This window comes from Ascaphus truei, chromosome 4 (assembly GCF_040206685.1).
Source record: "Ascaphus truei isolate aAscTru1 chromosome 4, aAscTru1.hap1, whole genome shotgun sequence".
Classification (NCBI taxonomy): Eukaryota; Metazoa; Chordata; class Amphibia; order Anura; family Ascaphidae; genus Ascaphus; species Ascaphus truei.
In genome coordinates, this window is record NC_134486.1 from 319,427,026 (window position 1) to 319,444,482 (window position 17,457).

At 44.2% G+C, this 17,457-nt stretch overlaps 1 protein-coding gene across 2 annotated transcripts in view; it reads right to left on the reverse strand.

Moving 5' to 3' along the window:
* Window positions 1-17,457, reverse strand: part of BCKDHB (branched chain keto acid dehydrogenase E1 subunit beta) — a 262,858-nt gene that overhangs the window by 201,062 nt on the left and 44,339 nt on the right. For both annotated transcript variants that reach the window (XM_075597957.1, XM_075597956.1), the window contains exon 3: window positions 7,818-7,886. In XM_075597957.1, the coding sequence (XP_075454072.1) occupies window positions 7,818-7,886 (69 nt within the window). The remainder of the gene's footprint in view (window positions 1-7,817; window positions 7,887-17,457) is intronic.

The following is a 17,457-nucleotide window of genomic DNA, read 5'->3' on the forward strand; positions in this document are numbered from 1 at the left end:
TTGTTATTTGTTCTAACCCCACATGTTCATCACCTTATGTTTAGTTAATACTTCTTTCCATTCACACAAACTATGGATGAATGTTACATAATGAAACCTATTCTCTTACTGTATCCCAATTGACCACTCACAATGAATTGCTGTTATATATGATTGATTATCTTAGAAATTTTGCTAGGTCAAATTCAACATCCAGTCCTTGGGGAGTCAACGTTTTTAGTTAAAAATCCAGTAGGATTCCCTGCTGGAAATTTGATTTAACCTTTCACCTCCCCTCCAGCTTACAATGGGACATTCAATAGCATGACATTTGAGCCCCTCTGAATTTTGGTCATGTACCAATCTGAAGCGATTGGATACATTGTGAGTTACAAGTCCTTTCTTTATACTGTTAATGTGTTCTCCTAGTCGTGTTTGCAGTGCCCCTCTCAGGCGACCCACATATTGTAGGCCACACGGGCATTCTAGCAAGTATACGACATATTTACTATGACAGTTAATAAACGGCTTAATTTTATATTCTTTAGCTGTAATATTTGATTTTAAACTTTTTACTTTGATACTGTATTTACAAGCTGTGCACTTGGCGCACGTGTAATACCCCTTGATATTGTTCTGATCTGCACGTACAATATTACTTATAGGGCAGCTAGGAGACAATTTGGTTTTCAAATTATTTGCTCTCCTGAATTAAATTTCTGGTTTCTCTTTAAGATAATCTTTCAAATATTCGTATTTTCTAAGCAAGCCCCAATGTTTGTTGAAAGTCATAATAATTTGTGGTGCCATCGTATTATATTGTGCAATAAATGCTACTGTGTTACTCTCTTCTTTCTAATCCAATTTGTATTCCAAAAGTGTCGTTCTTGTCATCTCACTTACTTTTTGTATAGCTGCATCAAGCATTTTTTTATTGCAATCTTTATCTACAAATTACTGTTTCAGTGACCAACTGTTCTATGAATACTTCTTGTTTGGAACAATTTCTTTTCAATCTTATTAACTGCCCCCGGGGGATGTTCCTTACCAAATTGGGATTATGGTGACTGCTAGCTAGGAGATAATTACTGGCTTGTACTTCCTTATAATACGTTTTGGTTTGTATAGTGTTATTGACAATATAGAGCTCTAGATCCAAGAATTCTAAAGTCTCTTTACTGTGTTTGAATGTAAAATGTAGGTTTCTATCGATGTTGTTAAGGTAGATTTTAAAAACTGTTCTAGTTCATTGGAAGAGTCTCTCCAAATGAAGATTACATCATCTATGTAGCGCCGCCAGAGCACCAGATTCGCCCCAGTGGCAATTGGACCAGATGGCATCGTCCTCCCATATGCCCATAAAAATGTTGGCATAGCTGGGAATGAATCTGGTGCCCATGGCGGTACCACATACCAGCAAATAGAACTGTTTGTCGATCGTGAAAAAAAATTATGATTTAGTATATATTGAATTCCTTTCATCAGAAAATGGCTTAGGGCTGCGGGCATAACAGTATCTTGCCTCAGTACTCTAGCTACTGCCTCACATCCTAATTGATGTGTAATGATGGTATATAGTGATGTCACATCGCTTGTGACAAATATATAGTCAGGGTGCCATTGAATGTCTCTTCGCAACTGTAAAATGTGTTGTGTCCCTGAGATGGGACCGTAATTGTACCACATATTGTTGTAAAATAATGATCTATGTATTGTGAAAGGTGGGAAGTGAGGTACCCGATGCCTGAAATGATGGGACGTACGGGGGTCTATACAAATGTTTATGGTTTTTAGGTATCAAATAGAAAATTGGAATTCTGGGGTGGTGACTAAAGAGGAAATTATATTCATTCTCATTTCATCTTCAAGACCTTTTTTAAGTATAGATTTTAATTGGTCTTGATAAACTAACCCTTGGTGAAACCCCTTAGGGTACTCACGAAAAGAATCCCTATATTGATGCACCCAACCTAATAATGATATTAATGGCAGTATGTGACAGCCGAGTATTATACTCAAAATATCAAGGACGACTGAGGACTAAAGTGGTTCCTAAGGGGTTTCACCAAATGTTGGGAATATCATTATTAGGTTGAGGGCATCAATATAGGGATTCTTTTCGGGAGTACCCTAAGGGGTTTCACCAAGTGTTGGGTTCTAGTCAGGTTCCATCCCTGATGCACCACCTCTTTTCACAACCACAGATGTGCATTGTATTGCATTAGGTGAGCGATAGATTGTGTTCATTTGGTGTGTCTTGATAAACTAATTCTAACGAAACTAGTCAATATTTGGTAAATATCCCTATCTCCCAGCATATGCTTGGCCTCTTCTAGGTAATAGGACGCATCCATTATTACAATACTTCCCCCCTTGTCAGCTTCTTTAACTTTTTTATTCTCTAGATCTCTTATTGCCTGTTTTTCCTCTTTATTAAGGTTCTCTTTTTTGGACCCGCATTCTAGTCTATTGCGTGTCTAAGTCATCCAGAACCATTTCTGCAAATGATTCTACTAAATTCCCTCTCATGAATCTAGGATAGAAAGTGGAAGCTGCCTTAAACTTCGTATGATGAATTTCGGCCTCAATATTTGTTGTTTCCACTGATCTAGTGAGATTGTATTTTTAGCAAAAAATATATTTTTAAAGCCAATTTTCTAATACACTTTTGTACATCTATATAGATGTTAAAATTGTTACGGCCGCACACTGGTGCGAATGACAGCACTTTTCCTAAAAACCCTTTTTTCATTCTCTGTCAAAACATTTATATTAAATATGTTTTCTAGACTTTTTAATATTCTACTTTCTTTTAATCGTTTGTTTTTCTGGTATGCTTTTTCTTTTCCTCCACTTTTCCCCTTCGTTATATTGAGTTAATCTGACATCTCTTCTGACTCCTTCCTTTGGAATTTCTGATCTCTTTCCTTCTTTCAGTCTCAAAAAAAATGAAAGAGAACGTAGGTCTCTTTTCCAAGCTGGAATCTTGACCTTTCTTACTAATAGTATCCAACTCTTTTTTTACTGTTAGTGATAGTCTTGGACACCTCAGCACTAGAATTTTTATGACATTCTTGTCAACATATATATACACACACTATATATATATATATATATATATATATATATATATATATATATATATATATATATATATATATATATATTCATATATATATATATATACATATATACACACATACACACATATATATAATATACACACATACACAGAGATAACGCACAAACCGATTTAGAAGAAATTGGGTACCTTTGGTCATTTGCACAATCTGTTCTTAACTTCCATGCATGGCCCTTTTCACTCTCAAGGTGTTAAAGGGCGTCACACTCAGAACCAAAGTAATCATTTTTGCTAATACGTGTTACAAACACTCCTGGCGTTGTCCGGCTTGTACTACTAATAGCTTAGCGTACATCTTGAACGGGTTCTAATGTAAAATGCATTAAAGAATCAGGGATAAGCACTAATATTTCAACACATCAGTTTCCTGGTAATGGCAAAATAGAGGTTGAAGATAATTTCTACACAATCATCTGGTGTTGGTCTGCCACCTGGTGACACTATGAAGACATAGCAGCTGTAAACCAAAAAAAGTGTGTTCATCTTTACTGTACAGTAAATACAAATATCACTTGTGAGCACATTCACATGTCTCTGACAGGTCTGCAACCCTGCTTTTCCCCCATCTCCTAGCATACTGTATACTGCTTCCACTGCAGGCAAGGATTCTGTGTAATAACGTGTAAATGAGCCCACAGTGATACTTTTTGCTTCTTATCCATTTTAACATGGATCCCTGTAAGCTTATGTCTGCCGTATTACACAGCTTTGCAGCACAGCCTGGGTTCAAGGAGCAATCCAAGCAACATCCTACATGTGGTTTTTTTAATAAAATCAGTTCTGTAGTATTAGATGATACTTACCACCATCCTTTAATTCAAACTAATGCCATTTGTAAGGCGTTTTAATAGACTGAGCATCCTTTGATTTCTATAGCAGGTTTTAGCTCACCTCCCCAGTGGTGCAAGATCTTTGTAACACTTTCCTGTTTGTGATCATTTGCTGCCAATATTCCCAGCAATTTGAACAGTAAAGTATAACAATAGATGACGTTACTGTAGTAAGATTGGTTTGAAACTGAAAGGCAGCCATTTAGTGAACCCTGACAAACAGGATTTTGCCGATCGGCAGCTTAGGTAATTAGTTTTCAATAAAGGTAATCAAAGGCTGCATATATCAACACAAAAAAATGTGTTTTGTTTTTTTAAATGTTAAGCTGTCTGGGTGGTTTCTAAAGAAGGGCATTCTTACTCTGAAGTAGGTTTACTTCACAGGCGGCTATCTCAACGTTCTGGGTCTCAGTGTGAGGATGTTATTCTAGCTATGCAACATGAGGCTGGGATAGGTATAAAACACACTTTAAATACGTTATAGTGGGTAAATAATTAAAAAAAAAGTGACAAAAACCCTCCACTGCACAATGATGTCTTTGTTTAAGTAGTTATAAACTTGACTTTATTGTAACTATTTACCAACTTACACCCATAAATTATCAAGCAAACGCATACATGCATCATTTTCTAATAAGCAACACAACAATGTGAGAAGCAACTTTTTCTTCTTCCATAGATAACTGGAAACAGAACCATTATTCCCTCCTACTGTCTCTGTACGTTCTCCCTACCAACCAATGTTACTTTTACAGTATGTCTGAAGCACTTATTCCCATGATCTGTTATTAATATTATTTGTTATTTATATGACATGTATTACTACTGTGAAGCGCTATGTACATTTATGGCGCTATATAAATATATAGCGACATACAATACAATACAATTATACAATATCATTTATTGACATACGTCTGTATCATTTAGTAAGATCTGTGTTTGCTAGATTATTTCTGGGTAACTTGTGATAACTTAAATGAGGAATTCATGCGCTTATTATTTTTTTCTTCCAAATGATAAATTTTTACCATCGGTTTGAAGCAGGGCGTCTCCAGAGCTGAACCCATTAATTTCAGCTATAGAGACATCCAGTGCAGTGTTAGTTGGTGCAACGCACAGCAAGAAGGGTGATAGCAGGTCTGGCAAAAAGTTTTCTTTATTAAAGGGACATAAAAAACGGAAGGCTGCAACCTTCTACGCGTTTCGTGCAGTCAAAATGCACTTTATCATTTTGACTGCACGAAACGCGTAGAAGGTTGCAGCCTTCCGTTTTTTATGTCCCTTTAATAAAGAAAACTTTTTGCCAGACCTGCTATCACCCTTCTTGCTGTGCGTTGCACCAACTAACACTGCACTGGATTTCTCCCTATTGGCAACAGCACGCAGACTGAGAGGATCTCTGGTGACAATTATTCGTGAGTACATACCTGGGGCCAGCCCAATGAGGTTAGGGGAGGGTGTCCTTGTGCATCTACCCCTGCCTTCAGGGTAACTGGAGCCCTTTTTTAGGTTTGAAACAGTATTCATGTCCCAGAAATGTACCTCTTACATCATACCTGATGGGATTTCATGCTTGAGCACCACATCACCTTTACTGTACAGCTATAGAGACAACCTGATTTCCGAGATACAGACCTCCAATGGGGGTGCCGGTATCTCGGCAAAGTTTAAAGCTCCCGGGTCACGAGGACCAACAGGAAGGCAAACCTGATAACGTCGCGGCTTCCTATTGGCCCACAGGGCGCTTTGAAACTCCACCATTACATGAACCCCACTAGCCGAGCGGCTATGGGCACCCACTATGAAAGCAAGCATCTCCGGAAGCAGGGGGCCCCCGAAGCTTAAATCTAAGGGGTTCAGCTCCGAAGACCATCTGCTTCAATCCTATGTTCAAAAAAACATTTGCAAAAGAAAAAAAATCGCCTGCTTGGATTTACGCTTTAAGTAGGATCCTTATGTCACGCACAATAAATACTTTGCAGATTAAAATACCTCAGTGTTGAAAATTCAATACCAAATGTTTAAGTTTCCTTAAGTCACACCGTGAGGATGGATTTATATGGTCTAGAAATCTCACGCAAATCATATAGATCAGGGGTGGCCAACTCCAGTCCTCAAGGGCCACCAACAGGTCGGGTGTTAAGGATATCCCTGCTTCAGCACAGGAGGCTCAGTCAACAGCCACCTGTGCTGAAGCAGGGATGACCTTGAGGACTGGAGTTGGCCACCCCTTATATAGATGCAGGCACAAAGCTATTGCTGGTACCACCACATCATGACTTCATCAGCAAGGTGAGGATGCCAGCAATACGACGTGTGCCAGAACCACAACAGTCCCACCCACGCAAACAATATTTAGCATTCTGTGGCGTACGATACAATGAATAGATTTCTTACCCCAAATTAATATTAATACTATGTCCCTTTGAGGGCCTCAAGAATTGGATACGGCCACCGTGTAGTGATGGAGTTTCTGGCACATTGAATGTAGTAACTTTTCTGCTGCCAGAGGGGGCCCGGAACGGAATGTGTTGTGGGTTCCGGTACCAGCGAGTGGGTTAAGCGAATGATAGGGTCTCTACACCTGTTGGACTGTCATAATTTTCTGACTTGGACTTCAAAAGAACTCATATTTTACCCCCACCGCTTTGTATTGAAAGCTTTTTTTTTTTTTTTTCCTACGACAGAATCTACTGTATTTTTAAGGAGAAAAAAACAACACAAATCCACAAACACTTAAAAAAATAAAAAATAAAAAATCACTGAAACTCCGTCCCATACTTTCAAGCAAAAAAGGAAATTAGAACTGATCAGAACATAGACTGGAAACTGCCATTTTTAATATTACTTCATATTGGTTCTTTTTGTGTATTCACATTTGACGGAGGCTATTTTTTCACTCTATACACAGTGGTTAAAGCACGTCATGACGCCGAAGCCAAGGTAAGAGGAGGGGCGCGAAGAGAGGGGAAAGAACCGGCAGGGGGGGCGCAGGAAAAAAAAAAAAAAAGATTGCGCTCCCCTGAGTTACACGAAGGTAACATTATCTATTGTTACAGTTTACAGCACAAACTGCTGGGAATATTGGCAACAAATTATCACAAACAGGGAAGTGTTACAAATATCTTGCACTGCTGGGGAGTTGGGCTAAACCTGCTATAGAAATCAAAGGACGACTTAAAACTGATTAAAAATGGCACGAAGAGTTGAAGAATATATATATATATACACATGTATACAATTTATATATACACATGTAGAGGTATCAGTACCGTGTTAGCCGAGCTTCAATAATCAAAAAATAAATAGATGATACCGTTCTGTGGCTAACGAAATGCTTTTATTTGTGCTCGCACAAATAAAAGCATTTTGTTAGCCACAGAACGGTATCATCTATTTATTTTTTATATACACGGCTATTTTCTGCTTTATAGATATATATATATATATATATATCTATAAAGCAGAAAATAGCCGTGTTAGTCCAGTTGCGATGAATGAGTGCAGAATAAATGAGTTCTCCAGTATTCGGTGATACCTTTTTTATTGGACTAACAATTTATGTCATAGGACAAGCTTTCGAGAGTTATCTTCTCTTCTTCAGGTATTGCTTGACCTGAAGAAGAGAGGATAACTCTCGAAAGCTTGTCCTATGACAAATTGTTAGTCCAATAAAAAAGGTATCACCGAATACTGGAGAACTCATTTATCTATATATAGATATATATATATTTTTTTATTATTATTATTATTTATTTTAAACATGCCATTTCACATTTTGCTGCTTTAGTGTCGCAAGAAACGGTGTTATTGTCCAAACACCAGTTGTGGCCGAGAGTGGAGATTGAGTTAAATTCACTTACCATATTTATCCCGTAGCCCCACAGTACACCGGAAGACTCCACCAAAAGCGACATCCTCACCAAATATCACTGCAAAACAAAGTAACATTATTAACCAGTGTGTTCCTGGAGAAATCCCACGGGGAAGTACAAACGGCAGCACAGATTACACGGCTTAACTTCGTCTGTAGTGGCTCATGAAATAGCAGCCAGCAAAAACGGTGTGAGAAAGTACAAAACTAATAAATGACAGGGAATTACAATAATGGCTGCTGCAAGGACCGCATGAGGCCACAAAAATCATCAGTCGTACGTTTATGGGCTGTCACCCGCTACAAATGTCATCAGGAAATGCATCACACACCAAGGCTGCAGTAAGCAGAAAACAAAGAAATCTTTGGGGTGAAATTAATGTCGTTTTTCAACACTCTGGAAACAACACTTTTGCAAAGATGTTGGATGAATGAAAAGGTCAAAATTCTAGTCGGCAGTCATGAAGTGCGTTCCATGTTGAAATCGGACAATCTTTGACACTTGTTTTTTGGAGAATCTAGATGGCAATAGGAAATAATACTTTAGCTATTTTAGGATTTCAATATTTATTTGGATCAATAGCAACAAAAGAAGCAGGTTTTCTTCTTTTATTAAATGTAAGTTGCCCCTTCTAAAGAGAGGCTAGCGCAAAAAAAAAAAAAAAGCATTCCAATATGCAGTGTTTATCGCAAACTGTTTACAGCGGTTGTACAATTAATACAGTTATCCAAAAGTCCTCCTTAAAAAAAAAAATACATAAATTTAACAAGCAAATTAGTCCAATTAAACTATATTCATCTGTACAGGCATACCCCACATTAACGTACGGAATGGGACCGGAGCATGTATGTAAAGCGAAAATGTACTTAAAGTGAATACCTTTTCCCCACTTATCGATGCATGTATTGGACTGCAATCGTCCTATATGTGAATAACTGATGTAAATAACACATCTGTAACAGGCTCTATAGTCTCCCCGCTTGCACACAGCTTCGGTACAGGTAGGGAGCCGGTATTGCTGTTCAGGACATGCTGACAGGCGCATGCGTGAGCTCCCGTTTGCCTATTGGGCAATATGTCCTTACTTGCGAGTGTACTTAAAGTGAGTGTCCTTAAACCGGGGTATGCCTGTATAGCACTGAATGCCAAGTTAGATTGGTCAGGCTTAGAGCTAACAATAGAGACAACCTGCCCACTCTGGTCAAAGGCCACCGGAATAATCATCTAGTAGACATCTGGAGGGAACTCCACCCTAATGAAAGGGGTCACACCTTTTTCTCGCACCCCCACTCTACCTACAGCTGAACTGATTACTTCTTCATATCAAGTAGACTGGTCCCAAAGATCTCCCATGCTGGGATCCATGATATTTCATGGTCAGATCATGAGCCAATTGAGCCAAGGCGCATCCAAATTGGCCTAGACAAACGGAGCAAACGGGAAACTCAATTAATCTATTCTGAAAATACCAGAAATAGTCGAAGCAGTAAGCAACGAGATAAACCAATTCTTTAGACTGAATAACGGTAGCATAGACTCCCAACTGATCTTTTGGGAAGCACATAAGGCAACATCAAGAGGTATACTGATCAGTATAGCGGCCAAAAGAAAAAGACAGAGGAACCTCAAAATAGTAAATCTACAGGACAAATTGAAAGACCTCTCGAATAAGCATAAAAAGAGATCCAATCCAGATAACCTTAAACAATTGAAAGATATCAAAATCGAATTAAACCTACTTCTAACCTCCCAGGCGCATAACTCGCTGAGTTGGTCAAAGAAAGAGGAAGTTTTTCGAGAAAGCATACAAGCCAGATACCATGCTAGCGAATAAATGAAAAACTAAAAAACTGCAAACAACATTCAGGCTTTAAAACTAAAAACTGCAAACCAAAATTAATAGTAGAGGAATTTAATTTTTTTTTTACGAAGATCTATATAAACAGAGAGAAAGTGGCACATAACAGAACAAAATTAACTTTGAGGAACTTACTAACAAGCTCAAGCCTACCGAGACTGAACATCTAAAACCCTCTAAAAAGCCCCAGGTCCAGATGGATTTTCGAACCTGTACTATAAAAAATGTATTAAACAGCTGGCCCCCTTGCCTCCTCCAAATGTTTACTGCAGTATTGGTAGGGACCCCTTTCCCAGAACACATGCTCCAAGCATCCCGCTCTTTAATCTATAAACAGGGAAAAGATCATTTAGACTGTAAAAGCTACAGACTAATTTCACTAATAAATACGAACATCAAAATCTATGCTAAATTAATAGCAAACAGATTTAGTCTAGGCAGGGTGTGACTCATTCACCTAGATCAAATCGAATTTATTAAGGATCGACAAGCAGCAGATAACACACGACAAATTATTGATCTGATAGAGATAGCCAATACAAAAATCAATACAGGTTATGGTGCCAAGTCTAGATGCAGAAAAAGCTTTCGACAGGATTGACTGGCCATACCTAGAGGCCACGCTTGGAGCGTTCGGTTTCAGTGAAAGGCTTACAAAAGCAAAACTATCTTTGTAAGCAGGTCCGTCCGCTAGGGTGACCCACTAGGGGTTCCCCTCAGAATCCTTTAAAATGAAAAGCGGCACGAGACAGGGATGCCCACTTTCGCCCCTCCTGTTTGCATTATGCATGGAACCATTAGCGGCCCAGATTCGCAAAAACCCAGATATACCAGGAATTGCGTTTAAGAACCAAATACAAAGTTGCAACTATACGCATATGATTTTTTCCTAACATTATCTAAACCCCTTACCTCTCTACAACATCTGTTCGACTTGCTAGGGAAATTCAATAAGATATCAAGCTTTAAGATTAATGAGGCAAAATCAGAAGCACTGAATTTACCAAAGGATTAAGAAAAATTATTAACACTCAATTTTAATTACAATTGGCAACATAGGGCTATTAAATACCTAGGGATGTACATTACCAAAGAATATAAGACCATTTATAGGGCAAATTTTCCAAAACTCATCCAGTCCTTGAGAGAAGGCATCAGAAAGTGGTCAACCCACAATATCTCCTGGATCGGGAAAATTTATAGCATCAAAATGAACCTCCTCCCACATATTTTATATTTGTTCCAAACTCTTCCGGTACCACCGAGACTGGAGGATATACTCTCACTTCAGTCTGTGATCTCCAAGTTCATATGGGGAGGTAAAAAAGCGAGAGTAAAGAGGCAAATTTTGCAGAAACAAACCTATGCGGGGGGGCTAGCGGTACCTTGCTTGTTGTCCTATTACAAAGCAGTCAAGTTTCCCAATGGCAGACAGACCCAGAATTGAAAAAGATGGGTAGCATTGGAGAAAGAAGTTTGCTCCCCATTGGAGCTAAACTATCTAAACTGTCTCCTTAAAAAAGGCAAAGAAGGCTATTAAAACACCGCTATCCTCAATGACCAACTCACTGTCAATCTGGGAGGCCTCCAAATTTAAATTCGCCGACTACCAAGAATTAATTGATGACCCCTATATGGGATAACCCAGAATTTGACCCGGGTACAATTAGCGCTGATATCTCAATCTGGAAACAAAAAGTCTTTAAGAGACTTCGTTCTGGAGGGTAGGAAGGGCATCAAAACGTTCGATCAAATTAGATCCGACAAAAACATTCCCCACTCTGAATTCTATAAATACCTCCAGATCAGAGCATTTTATAATAAACACAATCCCCGTCCCCCATTGACTACCTTCCAAAAGCTCTGTCTTATAGAGACTGACACCTGCGGACTCACATCGCAAATGTATAGAGAAGTAACCGGTTCTGGCCCCAAGGTGACACATAAGCTAAGCCAGCGGTGCGCAAACTGTGGGGCGCGACCCCCAGCCGACACTGCCGACGGGGGGCGCGGGGTTTACAGAGGCCCCGCGCGCTTCCCGAAGGCACTTAAATTAAGTGCCGGGGAAGCTGCAGGGCCTCTGTAAACCTAACTTACCTTGGCTCCGGCGACTTCCTCCCTGTGTCGCCATTTTGACGCCGCGAGGTCATGTGACGTCATTACGCCGGAGCGCGGGTAAGTTGGGGTTGGGAGGGGGGCGCGGGAGTGAGGGGACAGCCGGCAGGGGGGCGCAGGGAAAAAAGTTTGCGCTCCTCTGAGCTAAGCTATATGAAACAATGGGAGGCGGACCTAGGAGAGGTGCTGGAATCAGAGGAATGGACAACAATAGTCACAGCGACAGCCAAATACTCAAAATGCACGACATTAAAGAACGCATATAAAGTATTCGTGAGATGGTATCTCACCCCACTAAAACTATCTACATGTGTTGGGATACTCCCCATTGTGCCCTACACAGTGCGGAGAGTCCGCAGACCTGTTGCATATGCTGTGGTCTTGCCCTCAGAGTGTCCCAGTATGGGAAAAAATTAGAAATTGGCTACATAGGATATTCAACCCCAATGGACCCACGGCTATTTCTTCTAAATAGACCAACAACGGGCCTAGCCAAAGTGGAGAATAAACTGGTTGCTCACTTTGCAACAGCGATGAGGTGCGAGATCGCAGCATTATGGAAACAGAACGAAACTCCATCAATTCCCAAGATTCGGAACAGAATTTGGTTTGTGTGCCAGATGGAAAAGTTGACAAGTCTAGTTAACGACACTGGCATAACTTTTTTTTTTTTTTAAAGTCTGGATGCCACGGTTGGCTCAGACAGACATTCCAGGAGTAGAGAGGACCACAATTTGGCTTGGATAGGTTCAAATGCGTTCTCGTATAACAGTAGTGATATACCCAGGGCAATTAGCGATAGAGAACCCCATAGATGTAAAGGAGTGATGATCATACAGAAAACCGGAAATACGGTAATTACCCAGGATCATTCCCATGGTTATAGTATCATCTGCCACAGCATGAAGAAGCCTGCCGGAGGAACGGATCCGCCCCCACCCCCTTCTTTTATTTTGTACTTTGATTTCCTTCTATTTTAATGTTAAGCACGATTTGTATTGGTAGCTGAACAAAACAATGGATGAATGCTTTGTCTTTCATATAAAAAAACTAAAAAAAAAACTATATTTATCTGGAGAAGAGAGACTGGTGAAGTATTGAAAACATGTGTGAAACTAAATCTGTGAAGAATTGCGTTGGTTTATTAAAAGCGTTCAAAACTTTCAAACAAACCATTGATTAAAAACATACTAGCCTGCTTGGTATGCAAACTAATAAAACAATAATGGTATATGTAGATAAGAGATCTACCTCTATTTTGTGTGCTTGGAAAAAGGCTTATCTTAAAGAAGCAATAGTACATTCCCTTTTTTTCTTTTCTTTATGTGTAAAGAATCTACATTCTTACCTAAGAGGGCAATCGTTTAGCCTTCTAACTTCGTGCTACAATCTGTAACATGCTGCAGCTGATATAGAATGTGGCATAAGTGTAACATTGTTACAGCTTTCAGAATAATAGACAGTCTGTGGTTTGGAACACAGCAATAGATCTGTTTGTGATACTTTGTTGCCAAATGGTAGCGCTCAATTTTTCTTTAAAATAAATAAAAAATAAAAAAAGTGCATCGGAGTGTTTCAAAAGAGGAAGTGGATGAGACTTCCTAAACGGTTGCTGTAGCAACCAAAGGATAGTTAATATACACACACACATACATACATACATATATATATACACACACACGTAATTTTTTCACTTTTGCTGCTTTATATGTGTCAACATAAGGCCTTGCCCCTGCTGCCTACTACAGCGCCCGCTGTGGCGGACGCTGCACGGACTAGAGCGCTCCCCTCAATGGCGCCAGGCACGCTGCGAGGGGGGGCCGCAGCGCTGGGGCGAGAGTTGCTCCTGCTCTCAATAGAATTGAGAGCAGTACTGGCGACGAGCGATAAGGCACGCCCCCCGGAGGTTCAGCCAATGAGGGCGAACCTGCCGGGTGACGTCATGGCCGCGCCCCCGTCACTCCCCCGCCACAACCTCCCCCCCCCCCCCCGCGGTCTCTCTGCCTGCAGTGAGCTGCAGACCGGGGAATCGGGTGCACGCGCCGCCAATCTCGCGGGCGCGCGTTGCAGCGGAGTTACTGGGGCCTTAGCCTAAGTCTTCACTTGAGCAGTATTTAGGATAATGCATAATTAATGCATTTTTGCCTAGTTTAGCGTTCAACTACTATGTACTGTACAGTGTTTTGTTTACAGCAGCAACCTTACAAATAAATAAATAAATTTACATGCCCGGGGCGGGTGGATTTAACCCCCGGCCGAGTAAATATTGGCCCAAGCAGCACACGTGTTTTTATTTTTACATTTCCCTGCTCGCGCTGAAATTTTCCCTGCTCGCGCTAAAAAAAAAAAAAACTCCACCTACCTAACAGCTGATTGGCGCGCGCTCCCAGGCTTTGTGGGCGCGCGGCCAGGCTCTATATGAGCCCGCCCCCAACGAGCGGCCATTCTTTCTGCCTGGAGCTCTGTTGGAGGGTAAGTACTCTCCACGCTGCAGCCCTTCTGCTCCTTCCCTGCAAGCCCGTGCGATCCCCCTGGTCCGAACATGGCTCCCTTCTCACCACCGCGACCCTCTGCTCATGCCCTCTCCCGCCAGTATGCGCCTTTGCGTTAGCTCTCCCCTCCTCCTGTCCCCTTCCCCTCCTCCTGTCCCCTTCCCCTCCTCCTGTCCCCTTCCCCTCCTCCTGTCCCCTTCCCCTCCTCCTGCCCCTCGATCCACCGATCGCTGCTCGGGACGGGAGGTCCCCACTGCTGCAGCCCGGTTGTCGTAGGGAGGGGAGGGGAGGGGAGGGGGGGGGGGGGGTGCTCTCACCACGTGCCTCCCTCACTTGCCTAATGGTGCATACCTGTTTGCCCGCGCACTGCGGGACATGCCGACGGGAGGAGCAGGGCAGTGGCGGCCACGGCGAGGCCGACTGTCCCGTTGGGCGCCCGCCACGTGACTCCCACCCACCCTGCCACCTCTCCACCTCCTCAAAGCTGCACTACGCCCGCGTGAGGTATGGGAGGGGGGGGTGTCGGCCTTCCCCCCCCACGAGCGGGAGATGGGTGTGGGTGGGTGCGGGGAGCGTGGTGGTGGTGGTCGCGGCCTTTCCTCCCCCCCCCCCGTGTGTGTGCTTGTGTGTGTGTGTATATATATGGGTGTGTGTGTATATATGGGTGTGTATACATATGGGTGTGTGTATACATATGGGTGTGTGTATACATATGGGTGTGTATACATATGGGTGTGTGTATACATATGGGTGTGTGTGTATATATGGGTGTGTGTGTATATATGGGTGTGTGTATATATGTGTGTGTGTGTGTGTGTGTGTGTGTATATATGGGTGTGTGTGTGTGTGTATACATATGGGTGTGTGTGTATATATATGGGTGTGTGTGTATATATATGGGTGTGTGTATATATGGGTGTGTGTATATATGGGTGTGTGTGTGTGTGTGTGTGTGTGTATATATATGGGTGTGTGTGTGTGTATATATATGAGTGTGTGTGTGTATATATGTATTGGTGTGTGTGTATATATGTATTGGTGTGTGTGTATGTGTGTGTGTGTATATGTGTGTGTGTGTGTGTGTGTGTGTGTGTGTATATATGGGTGTGTGTCTATGTATATATGGGTGTGTGCTTATGTGTGTGTATATATGGGTGTGTGTGTATGGGAGTGTGTGTGTGTATGGGAGTACGTGTGTATGGGAGTACGTGTGTGACACCAGAGGTACTCCCCCAGTCAGTCACCCCCCCCAGTCAGTCAGTCACCCCCCCAGTCAGTCAGTCCCCCCTCCCCCGTCAGTCAGTCCCCTCCCCCCCAGTCAGTCAGTCAGTCACCTCCCTCCCAGTCAGTCACCCCCCAGTCAGTCACCCCCCAGTCAGTCACCCCCCCAGTCAGTCACCCCCCCAGTCAGTCAGTCCCCCCTCCCCCAGTCAGTCAGTCCCCTCCCCCCCAGTCAGTCACCTCCCTCCCAGTCAGTCACCCCCCAGTCAGTCACCCCCCCAGTCAGTCACCCCCCCAGTCAGTCACCCCCCCAGTCAGTCACCCCCCCAGTCAGTCACCCCCCCAGTCAGTCACCCAGTCAGTCAGTCACCCTCCCCCCAGTCAGTCACCCTCCCCCCAGTCAGTCACCCACCCCCCAGTCAGTCACCCACCCCCCAGTCAGTCACCCACCCCCCAGTCAGTCACCCACCCCCCAGTCAGTCACCCACCCCCCAGTCAGTCACCCACCCCCCAGTCAGTCACCCACCCCCCAGTCAGTCACCCACCCCCCAGTCAGTCACCCACCCAGCTAGTCACTCATCCACCCTCTCTCTCTGTGTATCACCCACCCTCTGTGTGCACCCCCTCTCTCCCCCCCACACTCTCTTCCCCTCCACACTCTCCCTCTCCCCTCCACAACTCTCCCTCTCCCTCTCCCCTCCACACTCTCCCTCTCCCTCTCCCCTCCACACTCTCCCTCTCCCCTCCACACTCTCCCCCTCTCCCTCTCCCTCCACACTCTCCCTCTCCCTCTCCCTCTCCCTCTCCCCCTCCACACTCTCCCTCTCCCTCTCCCTCTCCCTCTCCCCTCTCCCTCTCCCTCTCCCCTCCACACTCTCCCTCTCCCTCTCCCACTCTCCCTCCACACTCTCCCTCTCCCTCTCCCCTCCACACTCTCCCTCTCCCTCTCCCTCTCCCCTCCACACTCTCCCTCTCCCTCTCCCCTCCACACTCTCCTCCCTCTCCCTCCACACTCTCCCTCTCCCTCTCCCTCTCCCTCTCCCCTCCACACTCTCCCTCTCCTCCTCCCTCTCCCTCTCCCCTCCACACTCTCCCTCTCCCTCTCCCTCTCCCTCTCCCTCTCCCTCTCCCTCTCCCCTCCACACACTCCCTCTCCCTCTCCCTCTCCCTCTCCCCTCCACACTCTCCCTCTCCCTCCACACTCTCCCTCTCCCTCTCCCTCTCCCCTCCACACTCTCCCTCACCCCTCTCTCCCCTCCACACTCTCCCTCTCCCTCTCCCCTCCACACTCTCCCTCTCCCTCTCCCTCCCTCTCCCTCACCCCTCCACACTCTCCTCTCCCTCTCCCTCTCCCCTCCACACTCTCCCTCTCCCTCTCCCCTCCACACTCTCCCTCTCCCTCTCCCCTCCACCTCTCCCTCTCCCTCCACCTCTCCTCTCCCTCTCCCTCCTCCCTCTCCCCTCCACCTCTCCCTCTCCCTCTCCCTCTCCTCTCCCTCCACCTCTCCCTCTCCCCTCCACCTCTCCTCTCCCCTCCACCTCTCCCTCTCCCCTCCACCTCTCCCCTCTCCCCTCTCCTCTCCCTCTCCCCCTCCCTCTCCCCTCCACACTCTCCCTCTCCCCTCTCCCCTCTCCCTCTCCTCCCCCTCCCCCTCCCCCTCCCCCTCCCCCTCCCCCTCCCCCTCCACACTCTCCCTCTCCCCTCTCCCCCCTCCCCCTCCCCCTCCCCCTCCCCCTCTCTCTCTCCCTCTCCCTCTCCCTCTCCCTCCACACTCTCCCTCTCCTCTCCCTCTCCCTCTCCCCTCCACACTCTCCCTCTCCCCTCCACACTCTCCCTCTCCCTCTCCCTCTCCCCTCCACACTCTCCCTCTCCCTCTCCCCTCCACACTCTCCCTCTCCCTCTCCCTCCACACTCTCCCTCTCCCTCTCCCTCTCCCTCTCC